The sequence below is a fragment of the Mus caroli genome, unplaced genomic scaffold, assembly GCF_978045245.1.
Source record: "Mus caroli unplaced genomic scaffold, Mus_caroli_1 scaffold_6, whole genome shotgun sequence".
Lineage (NCBI taxonomy): Eukaryota > Metazoa > Chordata > Mammalia > Rodentia > Muridae > Mus > Mus caroli.
In genome coordinates, this window is record NW_028227261.1 from 7416887 (window position 1) to 7444554 (window position 27668).

The 27668-nt window shown below is 54.5% G+C and overlaps 1 protein-coding gene across 4 annotated transcripts in view; it reads right to left on the minus strand.

Annotated features, from left to right (window-relative positions):
• Positions 1-27668, minus strand: part of Casz1 (castor zinc finger 1) — a 149880-nt gene that overhangs the window by 21308 nt on the left and 100904 nt on the right. For all 4 annotated transcript variants that reach the window (XM_021159784.3, XM_085838592.1, XM_085838593.1 and 1 more), the window contains 2 exons: positions 4061-4546; positions 39-873 (listed from right to left, as the gene is read on the minus strand). In XM_021159784.3, the coding sequence (XP_021015443.1) occupies positions 39-873; positions 4061-4546 (1321 nt within the window). The remainder of the gene's footprint in view (positions 1-38; positions 874-4060; positions 4547-27668) is intronic.

The window sequence follows — 27668 nt, forward strand, 5'->3', positions numbered from 1 at the left end:
GTGGTGGTGGTGCGAATGGGGGCGGGGTGGCTCCTTACTTGACAGTGGAGACGGTTCCTGTGGTGATGGAGTCTGTTTTGGAAAAGGTTGACTTCAGGTACTCGGGAGTGTTGAAGGACAGGGAGGCAGGTGGCTCCGGTCCTGGTCCGGGGGTGCTGGGAGCACTGGGCACATTGGTGAGGGGTGTAGGAACCAGGCTGGGTGCGGGCGGAATCTTGGTAGGGCCTGGCTTCTGGATGCCCCGAACGTCGTACTTAGAGGGGCGCCCCACCTTGCCTGTCTTGAAGGCGATGGCCCCGCCCATGTCAGGGCTACCTTCCCCGGGTTTGAAGAGGTGCAAGTACTTGACATTCTCCAGGTCATACTTGGATGGCTTCTTGTAAGTGCTTCCATTCTGGGGCCTCAGGTTCTCGCCCGTCTTCAGTTTGTGGATGAAGAAGTCATACTTGGAAGCACGGGCTACCAGGTTCTGCATCTGGACGCTGCTGTGTGATGGCAGTGGCAGGATGGTGGCCTTGGTTTCCAGGTGGGCAGTGTTGCTGGGCAGCCGTAGGCTGGGTAAGGGACCCACCACCTCCTTGCCTGCCCGGTCCTCGGCTTTGCTCCCGTGGACTGGCCAGGGAAGTTGCTCGCCGGCCTTGAGTTTACGGATGTATTCCTCGTATTTGGAGAAGCGCGCCCGCTTGCTGAGGGTATCCTCAGAGGAGGGCAACATGGAAGAGGCAGCCACCTCGGGGGTGGAGCCCGCATGCGGCTTCTCAAAGCTGATCTTCTTGGCCAGCTCATCCCTGGTGTTCTGGTCGTCGTAGCCAAACATGCCGAGGAACTCAGTCATGGTGGAAGCAGCGTAGTCCCTCAGAGAGGAGGTTTCTCCTGCGGGAGAGGGAGGGCGAGTCACTCCTGGGAGGGAGCAGGGGAGGAAGAGGAGAAGCCCCTCTACCTTGAGCCCCCACCCATGGAGGGAGGAGACCAGCACTGGGAGGGGCGGAGCAGGACATGATCTATGGACATTTGGCTCACTTGTTAGGTTTTACGACTCTTAAATTAATTTGTTTTAAAAAAAAGTAATTAATACTGGGGTAAAATAAAACGAGTTCATCAATGCCAGGAAAATCAATTTCCTAAATGTTCTGGCCGATGGCTTTTCAGTACATTAAACAAAGTTTCATAAATGTCTCCACTCTCTCTCCTTGGCCTAATATGAAAGAGAAGCCATTTTACTGGAAGTAAGGCAAGACCCCCCAACCTGCTTCCTGAGGTGGGGGCCAATGGTCACGAGGAACAGAACAGGTGGGGCTGGGGACCACTACAGTCAGGCAGGACCTCAAAGTAGAGGAAGCCACTGTGAGTCTGGGGTCGGCCTGGCTGGAGGATCACGCCTAATGTCACACGGACCCTAATGTCACACGGACCCCCTGGGCAGATGAAGCCCCAGGATCTCACCTCTTGCCAACCTCCCTCCTCAAATAACTTTCCCCCAATGACAGAGCTGAGGAGAGGCCGGGACTATGACAATGTGCTACTCAGACTTAATCAGCGCCCACCGCCACTGCTCCAGCCAGGCTCTGTATCACGGAGAAGCCCTTCAAACCCCCTGTCACCCGGCAGTTCCCTCTGCTCACATAGAAGCGTGGTCCCCAACCCCCAACAGTGAAGATCAAGTCCCGCTAAATCCAGGGTGAGACCTGAGGACAGGGCGTCCATCTCCCCCGCCCCATTCCATACCCGACACCCTGAGACCTCTGCTTGTCCCCTTCCTCCCCCCATAAGGACACACATACATATTCACATACAGCATGCATACCTTCATATACACATTCACACACTCTCACATACTACACTCACATGCATACCCATAATAATGTGCCCACATTTATATACATGCTAAATTCATGTCCCTAGACACTGTTCCCAATTCTACAGACACACACATACACAATCCCACAAGTCCCATACCCAGTGCCCCAGGACATGCCTCAGCAGGGCTGGAGGAAGTCAACCCCTCGTGTTCCCTCTTCCACACACAGTGTGTCACCACAGCAGATGGACGAGTGCTCAGCGTATACAAGCTCACTCATTTCTCCATCACACCCCTGCTGGGCTCCACAACCCACTTCTTGTGGGCTACTCGAAGCATCCAGGTCAGGTGCACACGGACAAGAGGGAGAATAGCCCAGGGACACCCATACCTTACCTACTCCCACGCTCTTTCCATCTGATCAAACTCAATGCAACCAGATTCTAGGTTAGAGGCCCTAAGAGCATGGCTAGAAGGGGACCCCTGACACCCTCCAATCCTGTTGGCTTTAGGAGTCTCAGAGCTTACTAGAAGGGGAGTGATGGAGCAGTGTACCCTAGCAGGAGAGAAAGCCCAGCAGGGTGTAGAAGGAAGGGCTCTGAGCCATCGTAGTGGGGGTGGGACCCCACTAGACACGGCAGAGGACAGTCAGATATCCCTCTGACACCCTGAGTGATCCAAGGAGCTTACAAATGGTCGCCTTGGCAAGCTGATGGGTCAGCACAAGACTGAGCCACAGACGCACAGGTTGGGGGCTGGCCTGGGAGTGGGCTCTGATTGTTGGATGAAGTGGTTCAGGGACCAGGGAAAAGGGCTAAAAATAGCAGGAGGCAGCCGAGGCCTCACTATATATGGCAGAGAAACAGAAGGCTCTGAAGGGCAGGCAGCATCAAACAGGGAGGGGGCCAGCGGGGGTCCCACAGACAGCCAAAACCCCGGGAAGCCAAACCCATAGTGGACAGATGGGGCTTGGACCAGGGACCCAGTGCCCAGGGCTGATGGGGCCAGGCCAGAGGCTTGGGGTGGCAGCCACAGTAGTCCACGCTCTGCTCCTGCGTTCCCAGCTCAACTCCTGGGAGGAGGGGAGAAGGCCAGAGCGGACGAGAGACTACCCAACTGCCCTGGCCATGGTGGTGCTGGGTGTGGGCTGAGGAGCTGAGGGGACAGAAGCCCTTGTCCCCGATCCCTCTCCTGTCCTCAGGCCCAGCACAATCACCTTGTGTCTGGCAATAGCAAGGGCTTTTCCTATCAGAGGAAACTGAAGGTCACACTTCTCCTCATTGATCTTGCAATGTTTGTTAATTACTCTGTCACTGATGTGGCGAAGGATAATTAAACAGCTCTGTTTATATCTTATATGCATAATTATGTGGCTGCGCAGGGCTCCCCGCACAGGGAGGAGATGCGCCCCTCGCTGCAGGGGGAAGGGGACAGGGGAGCAGGCAGGGGAGGTGCGGGGCTCCAGGAAGAAGCCTAGGAAGGAGACTCGGGACTACAGCCAAGGCCCCAAGGCCCAGGGTTCCAGCCCGAGAGGAGACCCCCTCTCCTGTCTGAAAGGCCACGCCAGCCCTCCCCTGAAGCAGCAGCAGGGAAGGCTGCTGTGTGCTAAGGACAAGGAGACACTGATGGAGCCAGGACTCCGCCGGCTTGTGGGAAACAGGTCAATCAGAGGAGGTGTCTGGGGCAGCTGCATGTTGAGGGCAATCTGCTGGCTGGGCTGAGCCAGGCTTGTGGCTTTAAGAGGTCCTGTTTCAGAGGGCAGGTTGGGATACAGGGTAGGAGACAGGGTGATGTGTGTGGTGGTGTGGGGGGGGGCATAAAGTCCTTTCTAGACATCTCAGCTAAGCCACCAAGAGAGGACTTAGAGATGAGAACTCACGCTGTTCATGTTAACACTGACACAGCCCCATTGGTCCTCATACTATGGCCAGGTACCATGGTCCCAAACAGACTCATCCCTGAGCAGCTATGTGCTGTCACCCATGGAGCCCATCCCGTCTGTCCACTCTATCTGTGGCCATGCCCACCTGATTCCCTCCCTGTGTCCCCCACCTCAAAGCCCCCCCTGGGCCTGCGCATATTCAGGAAGCTACCAGTCCTGTCCTGCCTCCCCCACCCCACCTCTAAGTCTCTCCAGTCCTGCTGGGTTGGACAAGGTGCCTGGTGTTTGAAGGGAAAAAGAGCAATCCCCTGGACTTCCACCCTTGCTTGCTGGGCCCCTTTCCAGCCTTCATTCTTCCTCCCCCATGGCCAGACACACACCTGAAGCCTGCCTGGCGCTGGGGCCGCTGTCATCTTTTGAAGCCGTACCATCTGACTCCTTCTCCTCCAGGACACTGTTATTTTTTGAGGGCTCTTCTGCATGGTCTTCTTCATCACTGCAGCCCTGTGGCTGGACCATGTAGACGCCCTCTGGGGGCAGCTCCTGATCACGGGCAATACGCCCCAACACTGGGGTGGGTGCGGGGTCCTCGCAGTACTCTCCATTGACCCATTTCTCGATCACTGCCCGCCTCTTGTCTTCTTCACTTCGGGGAGCCCGGGTCACCCCAGACTCAGGGCCACTGCGCTCTTTTTCCCGGGGACGTAGTGGGCTACCTTCGGCTTGGGAGCCGGCCTCTGCTCCCTTCTCCACGACCACCTGTCGGCTGAGCTTGGCACAGATGGCGTTGAGCTTCAGGCCGCCTTTGCGCTTGGCTGCCATTGGAGGCTTGCCTGCAGGTGGGTCGGTGCACCGGGTGCTTTCAGCTGCAGGGATGGAGGGGGACAGGGAGGTGAGAGGCCTACAAACCAAGCACAGCCACCCCCAAGTAGCTCTCCAGCACCCCCTTGATCGACACAGTTCTGACAAACTGCCCTGAGACCACCTGGCATGCGTTCATCTCCTGTATTAGCCGGGGTGCTGCAGGCTGGACTCCTCAGCCTGATACAGCACCCACCATGACCTACGTGGTTCATGATAAAGGAATGAACCACTCTTCGAGACAAGAATTCCAGCACCCGATTCCTGAAGGAATTTCCTAGGCTTGTCTAGCCTGAACCAGCCCCTCTGTGAGGTGACATGTCCGTTCACACAGGAAGGGAAAGGGTCGGGACGAGGTAAGGCTGACAAGTGTCAGCACTGCCCTGCTGGCAGCCTGGCTCTGTTCTGAATGTTCCACCTCACCACAGGTCCCCGGGGAAGAGTCAGCCGCAGCCAGCTTCCAGCCTGTGCCAACCTCCAGCCTTACTGACCCAGCAGCAGCTCATGGCTGGCACCTTTCCCACCTGAGCACCTTGTTCTCTGGCAGCACTTCTGCCAGGCTGGGTCCCTGGCTCTGTCCCCTGTCCCTAGTTCCTACTGCTCACTGGATGGCAGGGCTCTTCCCCTTGGCCATTCAGGACCTCTCTAAGGCCTACCTTCCCCATCGGTCTTCTCTGCTTTCCACATCCCCACCCCCACATCAAGTCTGGCCATTTCCTATGGCTGTTTCCTTTCCACAAGCCTCAGTCAGGGCTACCCAAACACAGGGTTCCTACTTCCTAACCCAGAGGACCCTCAGTGAGGACAAGTTGGTACCAGCTGAAGCTACAGATCCTGTGCTTAATCTCTGGAGACAGCCACTGAGAAGCCAGAAGCTAACACACACACACACACACATACATATATACACATACACACATATACACACACACAGACACACAGACAGATACACACACACACAGACAGATACACACACACATATACACATACACACACACATACACACAGACACACACACACACATATATACACATACACACATATACACACACAGACACACAGACACACAGACAGACAGATATACACACACATACACACGCAGACACTTAGCCTGTCCTATGCCCTCTTTAGGCTGCCTAGGGTCTCGTGGGCACACTGGTCAGGAAGATTAACAAGGGCAAACACACATACACATTGTAACCCCATACAGCAATCTGTCAGCTGTCCAGCCATCCATTTAGTGAGGTCCTACTGTGTGCCAGACCTTACAGTATGGCCAGACACAGGGTAGTGGCCATATGGAAGGTCTCTGCTCACAATACCTTTCCATATAGGGATCCCCCACACACACCGCCGTCTACTTTCCGCAGCTCTTGCCAGCTGCCAGGGAAATTGACACGTCCCATATGGGTCAGAAGGCTATGTGAGGGGCTCTGCTCAGAGTCCGTGAGCCACGATGGTCAAATACATGGAAACACATATCCTGAGAGCCCACCTGTGGCTATAGAGCCCTCATGCTACACAAAAATAATTGCTTTGACTTGTGCACCCAGATTGACCACTCCTTCAAATATACAATGCCCAGTGGCCCCAGATCCTTGCCTTGTCACAAGCGACTCTTCCTGGCCCAGAAGGGACTGGGTAATGGCAGCCTGGTCTGCTGCTACAGAAAGGTCTGCTCAGACCTGTTCCCAGAGGTCATGGTTTTAGGGCCTGTGGTCCCTGACCAAGCCAATGCCTACTCTAGTCATGTCTGTCCAGAGTGCCAGACCTGCGCTGTCCACACAAATCCCTGAGCTCCCACACGTGGACCCATCTTGAAACTCAGTGATAGGGCTCACGGCCGGTAATCCCGCTGAGCCTCTGGGCAGACCGTCGGGTGGGCTCTGATACCGCATGACTTCCAGCAGGGCAGCAGGCCTCACCTGGGCTCCTTTGTCCCTGTCTTAGATGGGAAGAAGCAGGCAGGAGTGGAGGAGCCTGCACTATTTTTACCAGAAGGTAAGCAGCCAAGTGTGTATGGCAGACGGCAAATGAATCTATAAATATTTATCCCAAGGAAGAGGGAAGCACAAGCTCTCAGGGTTGCACTTGCTGCGGGCAACACCCCCTCCTCTGGTCCCCACCCATCCTGGAGCCTCCCTGAACTTCGGCCCACCCGGCACAACCCACCCCCTCTCCATCTCGGCTTCGTGCCGAGTCTCTGCCTGGGCCCCCACCAGCTGCGACGCAGCTGTGCACCCAGGGCCCACCCCCTGCCCCAGGCCCCTTTGCTCCAGCCAACTCCCTCTGCACCTGCCCTCCAGCTGCTGCTCTGCCCCAGACCACCTGCCTTCCAGATGTTGCCCTCCCCCTAACTCTACTGATGGTCCCATGGGTGGAGGTGGAGAAGTAGGAGGTGTCTGGGCCCAGGACACAGCGAGACACCGGCAAAAGCCGGGCATACGGTCATAAGTGCCCATGCGTGCCTGTGAGCCTGGGGCGGCAGGAGGGGGCTCCTGGATGAGGTTGAGAGCTGAGCTGCTTGCCTGCCTTCCAGGCCCCATGAACCTTCAACCAGTCCTTCAATTAAGGCCTTGGGACCTACAGATTAACACACACACACACCTTCCACTGGTCTGACCCCAGACTCCTGTCCATGTAAACATTCCTCTGACTTTCTTCCCTAAAATATAAACGCCATGGCCAGGCCTCAATGGAAGGAAGCCATCCGTCCCCGGCCCTGTCACTGCCCCTTTCATCTCCTTCCCGCCACCAGCCTGCCCGCTGCTCTATTTACACTGGACATTTCCTCTGGGAACAATACTGCCCAGGAGGTAAGCTTGGGCTGGAGGGTGGGAAGCACTGGGGGGCTCCCGTTCTGTTCTGCTTGTCCCAAGACAGGCAGACTCAGGGGTGATGGTGAAGGTAGGTAGAGGAGAGGGTAGCTGAGGAGGACCTGGAAGAGTGTATTCCATTCCTGGGAACCTGTTTCTGACCCCAGCGGCTCTGCATCAGCAGAATAAACACTAGGAAGTGCACTGTATAGGTTAGAGTCCTGGGTCAGAGTCCTGAGCATGTGGCCTGGCTCTGCCCAAGGTGAGCTCCAAGCCTGGTCCTGGAGAAGCACTGCAGAAGTGCAAGGTGGGGGTCTGTCTGTGCCAGCAGGGTCTGGGAAGCAAGGACTGGAAAGGGTGCTGAGTCCTGAGACAGGCAACAGGCGGGTGTGATGTCACCTCTCAAGCAAGACGCTAAAACAGGGAAAGTCCGTCTGACCAAGAAAAATAGGAGGCAAGGACAGACAGGAGGCTTGAGGTTGTCCCTTCCGGCCACCTCTTAGCTCCCTGGGTCCTAATTCTCCTTATGAGCCTTGGAACTCAATAAGCCCCCAGCGGGCCATCCAAGTGAAAAGCACAAGTGAAAAGAGAGGCAAGACTGCCCATGGGTTCCAGCAGGGACTCACTGAAGATTCCTAAGGACGGCTGAGCAGGCACCATGATAATCCCATTTGTCAGAGAAGGAAGCCGATCCCAGAGCGGTAGACCTCCCAGAGCATGAAGACACTCTACTGAGAGCCACTGAGGCTGGGCTTGAAACATCCCTGGCTTCCCGACAGGAGTGTCTCTCGTCCCCTGTCCCATTTCCTCTTCAACCTCACTTCCTGTCCCCATAACTCGGAGCCCCCTAAAGTGTTAACTGCGATGGATAAAATGGTGCAGCAGATTGCTACAATAAATAATTTACTGATATTTATAAATATTCAAATCAGCCAGCTTCAGAAATCGAATGAAGGGAGTGCCTCGGGAGAAGGGCCCGATATGGCATGAATCTCTCCACTCCCTCTGAAGGCTGGGAAGGCCAGAGCTCCTGCCAGCTTGGGTGAGAAAGGGGGGCTCAGAGGGCTGCACCTGGGCCCATGTCCCCTAACCTCCCTGACCATAAAGACAAGACCAGGGGGAGCTGGAGGCACTGCTGGCTCCTCACCTGGCCCACCCAGACCCCCTCTCTCAGACAAGCACAATAGGAGAGTCTTGATGCCCACCGACTTATAGCCCTGGTCTCGGAGTTGCTGATCCTGTCGGAGTGGGGGCAGTCTCATGGGGCTGGGCAGGCCTGGCAGCCCCCTACCTCTGCCCCCATGAGTAACGTATTTCGTGGCCAGGCTGCCTGTCAGCCACCGGGCTCCCGTGCTTTATGGTCTCTGCTTGGTGGCTCTGAACTCCCTGGTAGGAAATAAAGTTCTCCCTGCGCGTCCCTTCTAAACATTTCACTCAGTGGAAACGGTGTTTAAGAAAAATGAGGACATATTTCTTCCTAAGGATGCAGTATCCCCCTTGGGCGGCCTAATGCCTGCTGTATATCAGGAGGTGGGGAGGCAGGGGCCAGCAGCCAGTCCCCTGGGGTGGAGGCGCATGGGGCCTTGCCCGCCTTTGGCCAGAAGCTCCGGGGCCATGGGCACTGCTGGGTGGATCTGGTGACTTTCCTAGCCCACAGTGTCACATAGCCAGTGACACCCTACAGGGCCTTGGCTATGCAGGAGAATATGCCTGGGCACATACCTTGGTGGTTCCCTTGGCTATTCCCTCCTATCCCACTCTGTCACTTGTGCTGTCCCCATTTCCAGATGAGCAGAAGCAATGAGCCTGTAATTGCTTTCTGTCACCCAGTCAGCACTACAGCACAACTCCCACCAGGCTCAGATGTCCAAGGCCACAGAGGCTTAAGCCCCACACACGCCTCCCACGGCCTTCCAACCAGCTGTCCCAGGGGCCTCGGAGGTGGTGTGCTGTTGGGGTATCTGCCTTGGCTACCCACGAGGAGCTTATACTTCACAGACTACAAGCCCCAATTTGGTAGCCGTGTGCCTTTGTCTCAACACGGCTTCAGAGCACCGTCTCCGGGCCAGCACCTGGGTTGGAACAGGAGGCTGTGTTGTGAAAATAAGGCAGGCTGTTGACTTCCTGCATTAGCCTGGCTCCTACACAGTGGCTTGCTCGCTACAGATGTTGGAACAAATCTCAAAAGTAATTACAAGAGCCATCACTGTGGCAAAAAAACACAGCTGTAACATGAAAGCATGCAGGCGAGGAAGGGGTGCTGGACAGGAACCCCCTCGTTTCCTCCCTCTCCCACTTCACTGCTCAGCCTATCTCCATAAGAAGATTCCCCTCTCTAGCTCTCCTGGCCAGGAACTGTACCCTAAAAGAGGGACATCCCTTCTTGGGCCTGATTCCAACCTTGGCTGGGAACACAGGGGCTTCAGAGTGTTCATGAGAGGAAGGCATGGCTGCGGCTACCCTAGGGTTCTTGGCTCTCAACAGATCCACACCAGGGCATGGGCGGGGCTTGGTCACCGGGCCCTAGCTTGCCCCCCCCTTTGTTTATTTATTTATTATGTTTTTTTTTCTTTTAGTTCAGTTAAAAGGTTTACTATCCAGACGCGTCTAAGTGGCCTCACTTAGCGTAAGTAACTCTATAAATCAGGGGAACTGTTAGCATCCACCGCACAGGCTGGCTATCAATCTCCCCCAGGTCACAGCCAAACAGGAAGGGGAGAAAAAAGAGAGTTACCACCCAGGGGAGATTTAAAACACACACTGAGCAAACACACACTTGTGCCTGCCTACTTGTGTTTGTATGCATGGCTGCGCGCGTGTGTGTGTGCGCGTGCACACACACACACATGTTCACATGTATATGTGTGCAGGTCTCTATAGTTGTGTATTTACATTATGTGCACATGTGAGTCCACAGAGTGGCCCAGGCTTTGAGAGTGCTCCGAGGTCATGGTAATAGAACACAACACAGTTCCTGATGCCAGGGGGAGGCAGCATGAAGAAGAGATGCCAGGCCTTCCCAGGGATGGTTTCTTAATTCCTGAACTACCCTGCTGCAAGCAGGTGGCTCCGGAAGACCATAGAAAGGATCTAAGTGGTCCCTTTCCTCTCTGTGGCCCTCGGGTCTTCAAACAAGATGAAACTGAGCTCAAGGCAGGTACTCGTAAGAGGGGGGTGGGGGGCACAGAACCAAAGAGAAGCTACGTGGTCCTCAGGTGCTCGTCTGGGTCCTCACCCACTGAGTCCCAGCACCGGGCTCCAGAAGGAAAGAGTCACCTAAATGAGTGGTGCCGTGCAGAGTCACAAGAATATGAGACTCAGCAGAGCGACCTTCTGGTAGCAGCTTCAGCAAAGCCCCACCCGTTTACTGAGTAGGCACAGTTGTGGGGTCCAAAGCCTGGCCATGGATAGGCTGCTATCCATCCTCAGGGAGGCCCCAGACAACACTAGCTGAACCATACCGGGAACTAGAGCAGGGTGGCAGCTCTGAGTACCCTCTATAGTTGGGAGACAGACGCGGGTCAGGCATCCTAAGGGGGAGACCTGCTGGCCCCACCTCCCCTCCCCGCAGATCGGATCGGAGGCCTCCCTGGCTCACCCGCCTGCCTCCTGCCCGCTGCATCTTTCCATGAACTCTATTTCTCTTTCCTCTCTGAAAACAACTGAGCTGTAAATACTGTTTAACCTTCTCCCCCCCCTCCCCACCACCACCCCCTCCCCTCTGCACTATAAAAACACAAATATGCCATAACTCAGCCGGCCTGGCCGCCCAGCCTCCAACATGCCCTGCGCCCGGGCTCTCTGGAAGGTCATTACAAACGACTTTCCGATTCACTGCTCCTGAAATAATTTTGTGTATTAAAACCTGAATCTGCACTTTCTGGGGCCGAAAGCTTCGCTTAATTATGGCGGGTGTCCTTGGGACGGACAGTGATCCTTCACTCGCCCGCACTCCAGCCCTCCGCCCGCCAGCCCGCCCCCCTCCCCGGGCCCAATCTGTTTTCAAAGTGTGTCTGTCCTTTATTAAATTGTTTTCTTTTCCACATTATCAGTTGCCATGGAGACCTCATCTCTCGGATTATTTGAATTTCATTATATCTATTGATTTGGGAGCATTTCATCTTTTTTATTGTTTTTCTGTCAATTTTCAAAACGAATAACCATCTAATTTGCGTCAGTGCTGATTATGTTTGTCCCTCAATAGAGGTCGGCAGCTGCGCTGGGGAAACAAATCAATGAAAAACCATCATAAAACTCCCCTCTCCGGTCTCCAGGATGTGTGGGTGACATTCCACGCCTGCGAGAGACACACTCATCAGCTCCAACTTCAGCGACGGTGGCGGCGGCGGCCCCACTCCACGTCCGCCTCCTTTGGCCTTAATATTTAATTTCGAGATTTGGGGCATTATTAGTGGTGTTTTTATTAGCGCGTGTGCATGTGAGTGTTTGGTGGGTGGTGGGCTGCCTGTTTCATTAATTTGTGGTGGGGCAGGGAAGCCCCTAAGGAAGGCAGGGCAGACTGTGTCTGGGGTGTGGCGGGAAGTGGAGAAAAGAAGGGAACACCCCAAGGAGGGGACAGGAGCCTGGGGACCAGGAAGGCCCTGAGGAGGGACTGGGGAAGCGGGGACCGAGTGAAGGGGTGGAAAGGAGGGAATTCAAATTGCTTACTTTGTTGGTTTTTTTTAAATAATTTATGCAATTTTAAGCATTTATGTATAAATTTTTTAATAAGCCACCCTGGAGCAGGATGGCCATTAACATCCCAACGTCCTTCTGTCCAATGGGCTGGCAGAGAGGATCAATTTCTGAGAGTACTTCCCTTTTTTATGACATGATAAAATGCTTTTAAAGCAACTTACACAAATATGGAAATTTTTTTCTTTTTTTTTTTTTTTTTCGTCCCCTCTCCCTTTCCCTAACAGCCCTTCTTATTCACCAGGGAAGGAGGGGCTGTTCTTGTGACTGTGCACACACACACACACGCGCACACACACACACACACACACACACACCACCTTTCTCTATGTGTGTCTGTCTGTCTGTCTCTGTCTCTCTGTCTCTCTCTGTCTCTTTCTCTCTCCCCTATGGGGAGGGGGCTGAGGGGACTGGCAGGGAGACAACCCCAGTTCTAACTGGAACTGGCCGCCTGTCCTTCTAACAAGGGCATAAACTTTCATTACCCATGCACGCAGTCAAAGACAATTTAGGGAAACGCACTGCTCGGAAAAGGAAAACCTCAGCGATTCGTGGTCCACACTGCGGCCGCCATCTGGGGGCTGTCCAGTTAGCCTGAGGGCATCAGGACCTGAACCTCTGACTCTGCCCTGCCTGGCAGGAGGTAGGGAGCATGGGAGAGCCAGTCCCTCCCCCAAACCCCCAAGCTCCCCCACCCCCCTGTGCCTTCCATGAGAGAGGCATTTGGAGCTAGACCAGTGAGCCAGTGTGCAGACTCCTCCTCAGCTGGACTGGACCCTGCCAGTCTTGCCTCCCTTATTGTTCCCTTTCCCAGAAGCCCCTTCATCAACACCAGTCAGTAGCAGGCCCTTGATGGTGAGCATGAGACTCCTTCATTTTTACTGCTCCAGAGACAATGATGTAGCCAAGGCTGGCTGCGCGCGCGCACACACACACACACACACACACACACACACACACACACGGACAGACAGTAGGACGGAAGAAAGAAAGCAGGGAGATCTGTTCTAAGGTATCTTGGAGTCTTAGCAGGATCCCCACAGACCTAGAACAAAATGCCTTCCCTAGGGTAGGGAAGTCCCTACTTTGGAAGCAGATATGTGACAGAAGTGACTGTGGGGGAAACTGAGGCAGCAGCAGCTGCTGTCTTCACTATAGACCTTGAAGACGGAAGGGAAGGAAAGCAAGCCACGTGAAGAAGGTGGCAGGGAGTGAATTCTGGGTGATCCTGACAGCTCTCCCAGCGGCTTAGGATGGAAGGAGGGGTCTGAGGGTGAGTCCTGCCTGAGTTCTCCCGCTGGCTGATGAGCCCATCTCAGATCGCAGAGTAGGCCTTACCCTACCCTCCTGGTATATGCAGCATCAGGACTTTGGCAGTTTCCAAAGAAAACAACCCAAAGTAGATACGTTACTCCTCTTAAACAGTTGACACTTCAAGCATGTCTCCTCTGTCCTGGGTCTCAGTGTCCACGTCTGTAATAGACTTCAGGGATGACTGTCTGGGACGGAGGAGCACACGGTGTCACTTCTATTATGCTCAATGCTAACTACAGAGTGAAGGACCCCCTTCTCTGCAGCCTTGGAGGAAAGTAGGTACGGAATCCAACCTTACATGGCCCTGTCAGCCTCTGCCCAAAGATCCAGCAACTGCCATGATCTCTTATACCCAATCTGTGGAGACTCGACTTTTTCTTTCTGCCTCACCTGCCCAGGCCCTCCCACCCCAGAGAGCCAGGCTCCCTCTGAAGGCATCTCCAGAAGTCTGCCTGCCCAGCTCCATCAGTAGCTGCCCAGTGGATTGTCCAAGAGGGCCTCTTTGCTCTCTGGACCCTCAGCTGTGGCAGAGAGTGAGCTGGCCTAAGTCCTTGGTGGGAATGGAGGGGAGCGCCCATCTCTCTCCTTTTCTGTGCTCAGATTCCCCCCAACTGTCATTAAAATAACAAGTTTCTGTTACAATCTAAACATCCCCACATCACATAAAGGGTTATATTACACCCGAGTCACTCCCGGGCCCGTGTTTGCACAGAAAAGCTCACGGCAGGTCCCCCCTCCTGACGAAGTGACTTATTAAAGTTTAAACAGTAATTAACAGAACAATAAAAATAAAGGGATGTTTGGGGAGTCATAGCGCACACAGGGTTTTTGGCAGTGCCAGCAGTTTTTCAGTGCCCTGCGCTGGCAGCAAAATGAGAAGCCAGGGGGACGGAGGACCGGCCAGGGTTGAGCCAGGGAGACTTGAGAAACTGAGGCCAGACTGGATAGGATGACAGTCTAGTTGTATCACGGAGGGTATAAAGAAGAAAGTGTGACAGCAGACAGCTGGAGGGAGGGTGAGTTCTGCCTGAGTGTAAGGCCAGCAGGGTTGGTGGCCTGGCCCATGGCACTTCCGGGAGCCCAATGCCTGGTCATATCTAGCCAACTCCAGCAGGGACCTGGCACTAGGAGACCCTGGAGTTAATGATTCCTGGAACTGGACCCCTGCCACTTTCACCCAGTCAGGCAGGTACCCTCCTTACTCTATCCCTAGCTCCAGTGGCAGGACACCCGGAGAACTCTCCTGAATGTATGCATAAGGACTCTAGTGGGGGTGGTGGTGAGAGCCTTCCTTAGACTGTTCTGGGGGAAGGAGACCAGCTATCCTATCTTAACTTGTACCAAGCTCCACCTAAAGCAAGCAAGTACCCAGAAAGCTAGCTCAGGGAGACCCCCACTGTGAAGATTTGTGCCCAAGATCTGCAGGGAGCTCAAGAAAACCAGAGCATCCTGGGGCTAGCAGGGCCTCTCCTCCTCATCCTTCTCCTCGCCGCCGCCGCCGCCGTCTCCTGAGCACAAGTTCTTCCACACAGGCAGCTCAGATCCGTGGCTGTAGGGAAGAGCAGCGAGCCCAGCCAGGTAAAGACACTAGGGAGATGGGGCCAGCACCTCAAAGCCTGAGAGGCCAGACAGACAGGAGGAAGCTGGGATCCAAGCTGGCCAGGTGGCAGGCATCCTAGTACTGCTGAGCTGGCCCCTGCCTGACTTCTAAACCTAAGCCCCCTCCTGTTTACCTTCTCCATACTTCCTGTACCCTCTCCACTCCTGTGTCCACCCCAGGCTATTCCCCGATCTTCCCAGCCCAGCGCCCACAGCTTATCCTGCGGCCTGTCTGACACTGCCCACCACTGCCCTTCTTCTTCAAGGAGAGCCATTGCAGAGTCCAAGTTCTCTCTTCACCACAGCAAATTGATCCTAAAAGTAGATTTTCGGTATAGCATCCCCATTCACACACAGGCAGAGAGTGGTCTCCAGGACACCAGGAGACTGTAAAGAGGCCCCTCTCCCCTTCTTGAGAAAAAGACCCTCCCCACCCCCGCCTCCTGGGCTTTCCCATCTCCTCAGAGCACCAGCCTGACTAGGCCTTCCCCAAGAGCCTCCCTCTACCTGGGTGCCTGCCATCAGCAGCTCCAGGGCATCATTAAGCTCAGAAATAAGTCCCACCCTAAGGCCAGAGGCCCTTCTGGCCTCTGCTGCAAGTCCCTGGGCTGGTCCCTCCAAATCAAAAGGTCGAGTGTAGTAGCAGGCATAGCTATGAGCCATCTGCACAGGTAAGAGGCGAAGCTGACGCCAGACTCTTTCTAACCTCCTATCTCCCAAGCTCTGGGTCCATGGAAGCTGAAGGACCCAAAAGGCAAGGGCTCTGTGTCTGGGCACAGGCAGAAGGGGATGGTGGGGCTTCAAAGATCTCAGTGCCACTTGGATGTCAGGTTCTAAGCCAACAGCTTTTCTCTCCCTCTTTTTTTTTTTTTTTTTTTTTTTTTTGGTTTTTCAAGACAGGGTTTCTCTGTATAGCCCTGGCTGTCCTGGAACTCACTTTGTAGACCAGGCTGGCCTCGAACTCAGAAATCCGCCTGCCTCTGCCTCCCGAGTGCTGGGATTAAAGGCGTGCGCCACCACGCCTGGCGTTCTCTCCCTCTTTTTGGGTAGAGCTCCCTGGGCCTTCGTTCCCCAACCGTTCCCCACTCCCAGTAACTCATAACGGGGAGAGCGGAGGCTGGAGCAGACAGAGCTCAAAGAGGTGATGGTCCCCCAGCCCCCAGCTGCTGCCCTCCATTGGCTGGCAAAGTGCTCACACTCCCTTATTGCTGGTGGACGCATCCTGAGTCACCCTGCCCCAGAGCTGTGCTGGGGGGGGGGGGGTGGCACCTCCAGGGTAGGGGAACACTGGTAGGGGACAAGGCAGAGAGTGTCTGGGTAGCACCAAGGAAGGCAGGTGGAGAAGAGCCCTTCTATTGAGTATGCTCTACAGTGGACAAGCTAGAACTGTTTCTAGAACCCTCAACCTGCTGTCTGCCCCCAGGGGCACAGGCATGGAGTATCAGCTGGACAAGGAGATGCCTGGTGGAGGGAAGCCATGTGCCCGCCCACACTAGAGAAGAGCTACCAAGATGGAGGCTTTTTTAGATCTGCACCAAACTTCAGAACTACAAGGCCAAGGCCTAAGGGGATTTTGCAGAAAGTCAGGGTCAGTCTCTGCCCAGGATCAGACAGAGCAAGGGACCCAATTTCTCTCTTGCCCAGAAGATACCAGGCCCCCTTCTGCTTAAGGGACCTTCCACAACCTTGGACACTAACTGTTCCTAGAGTCTCTCCTTGGTCCCTGCAGAAGTTCCCTGCTGGGAGTATCAGGCCACACACTCTTCCACCCCTCCAAGAACTGCAACAGCTCTAAGCAGAGCTTCTGGGGTACAGGGTACAGGGCAGGAAGTCCAGCACCCTAGATCTACAAGGGCTCTGTCCTGGTTTATCCACTGACAATGATGAGACTGTGGAGGGGGCCTTCCTGTTGCCGGGACTGTGTTCCCACAGTCCTTTGGGGCTGGCTGGCTGTGGAAGGGAAGTAGGGCAAGGAATATCTAGGAATCAGGAAAAGGGCCTGGGACAGACAGAGCCTGGGTCATAGGCATAGCCCCAGAAGAGGTGGGGAGGCAGCTTGTGACAGTCGGCAGGCAGCACCTCCTCACCGTCTCTGTGGCCTACTGCCTCAATCCCTTTACCGACAGTGAGGAGGACATGAGGGGACTAATTTAGGAGTATTTTTAAAACCGTGGCCCTGGTGGATGGGTTTAGCAGTTGTCAGCCATCTGGAATAAGGAATTACGATCACCCCTCCCTAATCCTATATTCCCTAAACCCTAAAGCTGGTTAGTATGGGGATGAGGCAGCAGGTGGGTGTGGGGGGGGGAGTGCCTGTTCCAGAAAGGAGCCCCCGCCCCCGCCCCACCCCACCCCACCTAGGAGTACCCTCCCTCCCCCTTGGAGGGTGCCTGGGTCCCGGGGTGTGGGCTGGAGAAACCCAGTGTGTTTGGAGCCCACTCGGCTCCCCCACCGCTCACGCCTGCTCACTCCCCAGGCCTCGCTGGCTTGCGCAGGGGCCGTCAGGTAAATTAGATCTGAAAGCTGACAATTTCTGACCATATTTCCTTGATTATTTCAAACAAATGCACAGCAGCCGCTGTAAGGAGATTAAAGTGACATAAACGTCCCGAGTGGGAGGGGGGAGGGCAGAGGATTCAGGTCACCCCCATCCGTCCCCCGCCTGACAGACGCTATATCGCTATCCAATCCAATAAAAAATCCCCCCCTTTTGCTTTAATTAATTTTACAGCTAGCTTGCTTAATTACTTTCAATCAAAATCCTCCTGCCATCGCAAAATTAGAGATGGTTGAGCTCCATTAGCCTAAATTCTTCATTTCCATATAGAAAAGAGGCTGTCGTCGACAGAGCCAGCCCGGGCCCCTGGCAGGACAGACACCCGTCTGCCCACCCGCTGCCAGACAGCCCACTCTGGCTTCCATTCTCTGGCTATGGCTGCCTTCTGCATGTCCCCTCATCCTTTCTACCATGACGCTGTAGACTGAGGGTTCAGGTGGGGTGTCCTCACTGTCCCCTAGATCGTCCCCAGACTTCATGCGGAGGCATCGGGGCTAGGCTGAACTAAGAGGCCAGGTAGACATGGAGGTTTGCCTCTATGGAAAGAAACAGCCGATCCCAGGGTTCTTCCCCTTACCAGCTGCCTCTCAACAGAGCTTCAGGCCCTGGCTACCCAGACTCCTAACTCTGGGCCCTCTGGCCTCCAAGGAGCTCTTGGCAGAGCAAGAACACTCCAACTCTTGGAGTTTAGCCTGTCCGTATATCTATATATCCATATAGATGCTGGAACCAACATCATCCAGGGTTCCCTCTACCAACTCCTGGCTAGGGCTGCTGCCCACTTGCCAGAGCGACCGTAGGGCCAGCTGTCTCCGTGGCACACGGCAGCCCCCACAGACTAGCGGTGTCTTGCCCCCCCCCCCCCGCCATAGTTCCCAGTTTGCAGCAGCTGCTTCTCCTCCCCCAGCCTGGTTGGTGGGTGGTGGGTCTGGGCTCTGTCCACATCCTGTGCTCGGCTGGCTGGCCGGCTCCCTTCTCCTCCCTGCCACCTGCGTTATCCTCATAACCCCAACCCCAGCTCCTGAAACTCCACTTCAGGTTTTCTATGCTACAGCCCTGAGTGACACCACAGGGTCCAGCCCAACCTGGGATCCAGCTGATTAAGGATCTGCAACAGGATGTGGGGATTATAATAAAACCTGGCTCTGGACCTTCGGGGGCAGTAGGCCAAGCCTGGGCTCCAGGACTCCTCTCCCCTCCTCTCTCCACCATGACCCCCAGCCAAGTGGTCAAGTGATGACAGTTCAGGGGGTCCACACAGTTCCAGCTAGACTCTGGGAAGTGAGCGAACAGGCTGGTGTCAAGGCGGACCTGGAGCAAGCCTGTCAGAATGACAGGGTGGGGTGGGGAAAAGGAGTCAGTGATATCTGAAGTCTGCCTTGTATCCCCTAGCTCTTCTTGGGATGGCAAACCAGCCTGATCTCCTTTAGGGAACCAATGTGTTGGGACAGTGTGCCAGCACAGCTCCTGGGCAGAGGCAAACCAGTAAAGAAAAGATGCCCCGTGGATTGTGTGAGACCCTTCCAGACAACAGGCCCTAGAGCTCACCCTTGGCTACTAGTGTGGCTGTGGCCGTCTAACACCAGGATGTGAGGCCAGCTCCTGATGGATGAGCGGCTGAACTTGGAGCTTGCATCTTGGGACCGTCCTCCCAGGCTGCTCCCCTCTGGTCCTCCTCCAATCCATACAGGTCCATACAACCCTCCTCCTCCTGGCTTGCGGAGCTTCTCAGATGCATCTTGAGTCCCTATTGGCACTGCTCAACCTGGCCCTCAGGATCCTGGAGGACCGTCTGAAGTCTCTTGGGGAGCCTGTAGGCTAACAAGGACACACCATGCGCTGCTTCCCAACCACCGAGAGAGAGAGGCAGCAGCATGAGTGAGTTCAGGGGGCTCCTGGAGGTTACCTGATCCTGCTGAGTGACAGGCAAGGAAGGTGACACAAGGCTGCCCTGGTTCCTTTGCTTCCTGCACTGGGCCCATCACATGGGCCTGTATCGTCTCTCTTACCTCCTTACCTGTGACTCATCACCCCAAGGACAGAGACAGAAGAGGCTGCACGCATGGCCACAGTCTATGGGCATCTGCCCACTTCTTGCTGCTCTCTGTCCACTGAACTGGGGTGAGCCTCATTCCCACTTTACCCAGACCATCGTGCCTGGCCCAGCTGGGCAGAGGTGGAAGGGTAGATAAGAAAAGAGGTTCTGAGTCCTCGAGACACCTACTGTGGGATGACACAGCTCAAACTCTCCTCCATGCCAGGTAGTACCTGTGAGGCTGCACAGTATACCCAGGCCTCCGGAACACTGAGCGCTGCGCAGAGGGACCTTCCTCAATCCTAGGCCTGGCCTCCCTTCTCCTAGGCATCCTTCAGGGGCCCTAGTGACCATATCATTTGTGAGAAGCCCTCTAGATCATCCCCCTCCTCTGGTCCTCATCTCTGACCCCTGTTCTTGTTTGTAGGCCCTCTACAGTAACAACTCCTCTATCCACCTCATTTGACCAAGAGATCCACGGGATGGAACCACCGTTCAGCACATTGTCCAATAAATATTTACTGAAATGAACACAGACCGCTAAGAGCTTCTTGCAGTTGACTAGGGCAGAGCCAGAGCGGAGGACCCAGGGTGTGGCCTGACTTCTTTAACCAGACCCTGCCTAGCTCTAAGAACCTTTCCTGCTTGCTGGGGTGGGGACTCCCTGGGTGGGACTCAATTGACACTGTAAACGTCTTGCCCTCTTTAGCCCCAGGCTCACCTCCAAATGCCCTTCACAGGACTCAGAGAACAAAGAAGGCCCCAGTTGTTCCTGCATTTCTCTGTAAGAGGAACAACTGTTGCTGGTCAGTCCTTCCTGAATAAACCCAGCAACTGTTTGCAGCGTAGAGCAATTTTCTCCCTCTGCCTTGTCCTTGTCCCAAAAAGGAGAAAAGGAGATTAAAAAAGAAAGATGGGGGAGAGCCCATACCAAGCCCCACAAACTCCCTACACCCGCTCTCAAGTCTGTCTGGAAATGTTATGAGCACAAAGAGCACAAGGACAGCCACCTGCTGTCCCTGACAACTGGGACAGCCGCAGCTAAGGGACAGGCTGTGAGATCAGGACCCAAAAAAAGGAGGTGAGAAAGTGGACGGTGGAGGGAGGCAAGGGGGGTTTACAGAGGGACAACAGGAAAGATCAAAGCCAAGAAGGTGTGGGGAGGGCGGGAGGGGGGCATCTGGCCAGGACCTGCAGGTACAGAGACCCATACAGCCCAGAAGGCTCCTGGAAGTCAGGCAAAATGGAATGGAGGGGTGCTCTGTGGGACACTGGATGTGATGGGGGGTGGTGAAGAGGGAGAGAAGAGGGAACGAGGTCTATTAAAATCCTCTCAGTGCATAACACAAAATGTCAGGGTTTATAGCTTCATTCTTGGCTTTGCTGGGACTGAGAACCCTGAACAGAAATGTCACCGCTTGTCATGTTTAATCACCTGCTGTTTGTTAACACCTCCCCTGCAAGGAGCCTGTCTCAATCTGCCCCTGGGCCCCCAAGGGACCTGGAAACTGAAAACATCCAGGCTTCTTCTCAGGGGCTCTTAGCCCTGCCTCGGGTTCCCGGGGAGCTCCTTCTGCCACCATCTGCAGACTTGCAAGGAGTCCCAGGATGACCCTTCTTATCAAGAGGGTCATGACCCCACTGGCAGGAGCTGGCACGCTTGGCTTGGAAGAGCCTGGTCATCCATCGCCTGCCCTCCAGCCAATCCCACCTGCTGCCTCCATCCAGAGCCTAGAGAAAGTCAGTCAAGGAAGGCCTGAACTTCACTGCTGCCAGCGTGACCATCAATGGCTACAGCACATCTATTTTATCTACCCTCATCCAAGCACACCGACTGTGGTTCTGGCTTGGTTCCCTCTCAGACCCCCTCCTTTCTGGGTTGTTTAGGAATCCCCATTCCCTACTGCTTTGTAACTTCTCCTTCTTGGGCAGGGTAGATATCTGTAGTGCCAGGGTGGTTATGCCCCAAGTACCCTCCAGTCTCCCTAAGAACGCTGCAATGCTCCCCACCTCCTAATTCATAATATGCTCAAATCCGGCAAAGCACTCAGGTTCTCTCAAACACACACAAGCAAAAAGGGGGCAAACCTAGTTCAGGGTTCAGGCTCCATCAGACAGCTGTTTGCAAAGCAGCCACTCTGCTCTCCATAGTTCCTGAGGTAACCCTGTGAGTTCTCGCAGTAGGGGGCTGTTCCTGAACTGACTAAAGTGGTCTCTCAGTGGACCATGGGAAGCATCTCCCTCCTCTTCCTCCTCTTCCTCCTCCTCCTCCTTGGCCTTCACAGAAGTACACTGTACAAACATGAACCTGAAGACGCGTCTCCTAGGAGAACAAAGCTCATCTAGATGGCTGCCACAAATGCTTCTGTCTGGTCTTCTCACCTCTATCTCACCAGGGACGAGTCAGAGGGTCCCACCCTGGCAGCCCTCCCTGGGGACAAGCAGAGACTCCCTTTCTCAGGGACTGTGAAGGATCAAGGCCTGCAGCAAAATAAGTTTTCCTGTAAACCTTAGCAGGCATTTGCATCAGCCGCTACAGTGCAGGGTGTGCCCAGGAGGAGTTCAAGGGGACAAAGTGGACTTAACTGGGATCCGGAACCCTTCAGGGACACAAGCTGAATAACACAGTCAACACCCAGGGATCTACGCTTTGTAATTTCCCCTCAACATTGCCATGTGGATCAGTCCTCAGGGAAGCCTGCTTCCCTCTGGCAAGGATGTTCCCTACTGTGTCTGTCTCCTGGCTTTTAGGGACAGTGGCAGTGACCATGGGTCTCCTGCCTCTCCACCTGTGTCTTCTGGGGTTTGTTTATTTTGTTTTTATTTTATTTTTTTTTCTTCAGTGCTAGAGATGGAACCATGTTTAGAACATTTTCTAAGCAAGTGGCTCTATGGCTAAGCTACGTCCCCAGCACCTGTGAAACTGGCTGAACCACACAGACCCCTGTCGTTTGCTAAGAAAGATGAGTGTTAGGCATGACATCCATTCTCTGGGTCTCTCAGAAGGAAGGTGCTCGGCAGAAACTCAAAGGACGTGTGAGGTCATGTGACCCACGTTCTCGCCAAGATGTCCCAATCTGTCTGTTATCCACAGGGCGAGCGTGTCAGTGTTAGACGAGCTACTAACCCTTCCCCAGCCCCCCAGCCCTCACCAGACTGGTCCTGTTAGCAGCACTCACCACAAATATGCTTTCTGATAAAGTTGGCAGAAAAAACATTCCAGAGCTCAAAACAATGTCAGGACAGGAACCCCATGTGTCCTGCCCAGGTGGCATCTGGGCACCTGCTTGAGGGCACACCCATACTTATGGGAATGCAGGGGATCACACAGCAAGCCTTGGTCAGGGCAGAGTGGGATCAGGTGGAGTCGCTTGTAGGTCACCCCTCTTGCACAGGACATATTTAGCCGTGGAGGTCCCTAGCCTCTCCAGGGCCCTGAGGGAGGACTGTATTGAGCAGCCTGCAATCAAGGTTTGATCAGCTGTCCTAGCTGATGTGGAACCTGGGAGTCACAGGATGGATGTTGGTCTTCCTAGACCTACGTAAGCTTGGGTAGGCGATGACCTTACATGGTCCACCATGTTGTTCTGAAGGGCGGATATTCTGCCCAAAGTCTGTGCGGCAGGGCTCCTGAAGTTCCTTCTTCTTGGTAAAACAGATGACTTGGGGCCTTTTTTGTGTGCCTGAGAATAAGGCCCCAGCCTCTCCGCTGGAGTTTTTAAAAGCTGTTCCATATTACAGGCAGGTTCCACAGACACACACGGCATGTATCTTCTACCCAAGCAGACCATGGCGCATCCCAAGAGGCTATGAGAAGTGAGGCCTGGCCTGGGGTGTAGATGCTCCCGGATCTAGAGCTGGCGGGCCTGAGACCTCAGCTTTATCAGATGGACATGCCTCCTGGCCAGGCCGCCTGCTCTAAGCCTGTCATTAATTTACTATTAGATGGGAAATTACTCCTCACCCAGGAATATAAGTTTTCATCTTATTTTAAGTTGCATTCTTAAAACAATTACCAGGGCATCTGGCGATGACTTCACCACACTACCCAGGCCCTGCAGGGGAGAAGGGCAGGCCCTGAAGCTGCACAGGCCCCCCCGCTCCAGGCCCTAAAGGGAGCTGGAGGGACTCAGAGCCCCAGCCTCCGCTCTGACCCTGAAAGAGCAGTGGACACACTAGGAGAGGGCTCCCTCCCGTGCCACCCGCCCCTGAACCCACCGGTGACAGTTGCTGAAAGCCTCAGCAGCTGGTGCCGCGGGAGCGTTTTCTATTTTTAATTGTTTGATCGGAATATTAACTCATCTAGGCCCGTTCCCAAAGCACAGTCCCAGCCAAAGGGTTTCCCCCATTTCCCACACCTCCTTTCCCCCCTCTGCAGTCAGAATCAACGTTGAAATTAATAATCAGAGACACACAGGCCTCTGTGCATTTGCAAGAGATCAGAGTATAGAAGATTTAAAAAAAAAAAAAAAAAAAAAAAGAAGGCAGCTTCCTCCATGATCCAGAGAGGCCTTAGGGCTGGTCCTGGCCTTCCCTGCTCTCTGAGCGTTGGCCCTCGGCTCCAGGGCAACAGTGGTTGCTCCGGCACACAAGCACAGCCACACCATCCTTACACTTCCTGGCATTTCCCCCTGGCCAGCACGGCTCTTTGCCCTGGGTCCAGACCAGCTGGGCAAGAGGCTGGCTTTTGTTGTAGCTTTTCCGCATCCACTTAGAGGAAGGGAGCTCTTGGGTGAATTGGCCAGCAACTCTTCTATGGTTACCACAAGGACTGGGCCATCTACCAAGGGCAACGGTGTGGTACTTGAGCTTGGGATAGATAGGCCTCTGCCGTGTCTGCTGAATACAAACCTGGCCCTGTCACTTTCATGAGACCCCCTTCTTAGGAAAGGTCTCCCACCGAGACCAAGGGCTCCTGTCTGCCTGGCCCTCCTCTTTCCAATGCTCTCAGCGTCCACTGTTCCGCTCTTCCTTTCAAGGTCACGGGGCCGTCCACACCAGGAATATTTACTCACCAGACTGGCCCTGTTAGCAGCACTCACCACAAATATGCTTTCTGATAAAGTTGGCAGAAAAAAAAATTCTAGAGCTCAAAACAATGTCAGAAATTAGCCCCCACCCCCTTGGCCTTCCAGGGTGAGGTGGGGCCTGGAACAGGTCATGCGACTCTCTGGGGACATGCCTGGGGAACTTTGATTACTTTCTTTCTTGCTTTGCTCCTTCCAGCTTTACCTCCAACATACATCCCATGGCCCGGGCATTGAGGCCTGAGGACTAAGCTGAATACTGGGTTTTGAGGAAAAGTCTTCCCGCAGCCTTCGGAGCACAGGGCCAGGCCAGGCAGCCTCTACCTTGGCTGCTCCCTGGGCCGTCTCACCTCACTGAGCCCCCTCCCCCCATCCCGTCCTCTCTCTGTGCACATGGGCTTTAATGTTTTTATTACCTGTTTGACTCGCTGCCTTATTGCTTCTCCCCTTAATGGGGCCGTAACCGTGGAAACGAGGAATAAACGGCCACCAGAAAATGAGATGATTAAACAGGTCACCCTGGCAAAACAAACTCGGCTAAGGAACCTCTGGGGGTGGGGAGGGGAGGCTACCCCTCCCCCATCTAGAGCCGGAAGGCACAGGACCAGGGCTGTCCATAGGCCCAGATCCCTAAAAGGACTGGGGGCAGATGCAGTAGGGTGCCCCCTACTGGTCAGCAAAAATACCCAGTCAATCCTCAATGGACCAGGCCTCCAGCTTGCTCTAGCTTTGGGCTCTCAGGCAGCAGGGAGAGAGGCACCTGTCAGAGGGAAACGAAGGCTGAGACCATGAAGTCTGGAAATACGGAGTTCCAGTAGCCTCTAACTGAAGTGGGGAATCCCTGTCCTAGGAGGCTCAGCCTGGCTCCTCCAGTCTCCTGTCCTCATGTAGCAAGTTCCCTCCCAGGGGTCCCCTTAATTCAAGGACAGAGTCCTATAAGAAAAGATCACCTCTGGAATGTACGCTGTGGGAATCCCTGGTGTCTAGAGAAACACAAAGTATGTGGCTCTTTTCCATTGTTTCCTCAACCCAGGCCACACACAAGACAGGCTTTAGGAAGGGGTCTCTTTAGCCAAGCACGTAGGCCTCTGGCAGGGCCTGTGGGACTGGAAAGCAAGCCTGGGAGGTGGTGTTAACCATGGTTCCTCTACTATGGCCCAAACATAAGACAGAGCTTGGAAGCTTTGGTAGTCTGGGCTGGTCCCTCATTCTAGCCTACCTGCCTATACTAGTCAGCCCACAGAGGGTTCTTAGCCTAGAGAACAGACATCCTGGACTGAAGCCTGCTTGGCAGGACGGGAAATGGGATAGATGGACCACAGAGAGAGAGGAAGAGCCCACCCTACTGTGGCTACTGCTCTCTTGTTTCCTTGGACAGCAGCTTGACCTTATTATACGCTGGGCCCACGCTGTCCCATGCCATTGTCATGGGTAGTGGCAGCTGTCTTACTGTCCCCTTTGCCCCTCACACCATCCACGACTCCAACTCGTTCCTTCCTGTAAAGGAGGCTCTAGAAGCTCTTGAGGAGCGAAACCCCAGATCCTTGGGGAGGCAGACAACATTTCCTGCCTTCCTCCTTCTGCCCCACTCAGAAGCCCCGCAGGCACTTGGGGAAGAGGAATCTCCATCAATCAATCAATCAATCAATCAATCACATTAGCACTTATGGTGGGAAGGCACGGGCTCCAGCCCCATACCAAACCCTGGGAGGAGATGTCAACACGGCAGCTAATGGTCACAGCTAATGGTCAGCATTAAGAGCTAAAACGAGGTCCCCGGCCTTGGCCTCCTGGGGACCAAGGTACATAAACATGAATGCCGTCCTGGCACACCGTGGGTATAACCACCTTCTCAGAGCAGCAGGCCCCAGCCAGCCTCTTATCTCTTATCTCTTTCCAGGGCCAACTGGGTATGAGGCTGGCAAGGGGCGTGGGGAAGAAGGTGAGTAGGAAGGACCTGCCCACCAGAGCCAGGTGGCTTGGCAAAAAGACAGAAAAATGTGGTTGCGCAGTGGAGAGTAACCGCTCTCGGAGTGGCGGGGAGAGGCCTGGGAGAAGTCTAGAAGACTTGGATGGTAGGAGTATGTCCCCAAGTTCCCCAGAACCACTCTTTCATGAACGGCCTGGTCCTCACCTCCAGCATCTCTTGGTATAAGAAGACAGCATCTCTCTTATACTATGCTTGTCTGCAAACCGGGGAACTGGACAACCCGACTCTGCAAAGTGCCTCAGGACTCCCCGAACTGCGGCTTCGCCGCCCTCCCCGGGGTTCTTCCCTGACAAGGACATATCTGAGAGCCTAAGGTATAAAGTACAGTCAGCCAGACAGGTACACACACCAGACCACCAGCCTACCACCTTTTCACGACCCACACAGTGAGGCGGTCTGCCCAAACTGATTCTCCTCCACACCCCATGGCCGCTGGCCCACAGCCCCTTTCCAGTCTAGCTAGGCCAGGGCCTGACCATCTCGACAGCTGCTGCTTGCCTTGGGGACCCGGTTCTGGTAATGACTTTGGAGCCACTTCCTTCCCTCTCTGATCATGAGGACCAGGAGAAGGGAAGGCAGGAAAGAGGAGGAGAAGGGGAAGGAGAGACATCAGTGTTTGATCAAGATGTGGGGCCTGGGGTTGGTAATGAGTTGAAGACCTGATTCTCTGAGAAGGGAGGACTAGTCTAAGGTGAGCTGATGGAGGGATCGAGATGTACCATTGACCTAGCAGGGTCCAGAAACAATAGTCTAGCAGTCCACCCCATTCACTGCCTGGGAAAAAAGGCAGGGACTTGAGCCAGGGGCAGCAGCTTTAATGAGGAGATGCTGCTGTAGTGACTCAGCCCTGCAAAGGTGCCTCTATTTATTTTATTTTCCATCATAAAAACTCAAGCTGCAACTCAGCCAGATTCCCTGGCTGTGGGGGTGGGGAGTGTCAGCGGTGCCAGGGAAGCAGGGAGAAAAGTCTAACTGATGCCCCCGCCCCACCCCCATACCTAGCCCATGCCTCTCTTAAGAGGGTGTGGGTTCCCTTCTCTGTTCTCTACCAGGGAAGAGGGTCTTAGGAAGCCTTGTAGACCTGCTTCTGCCGC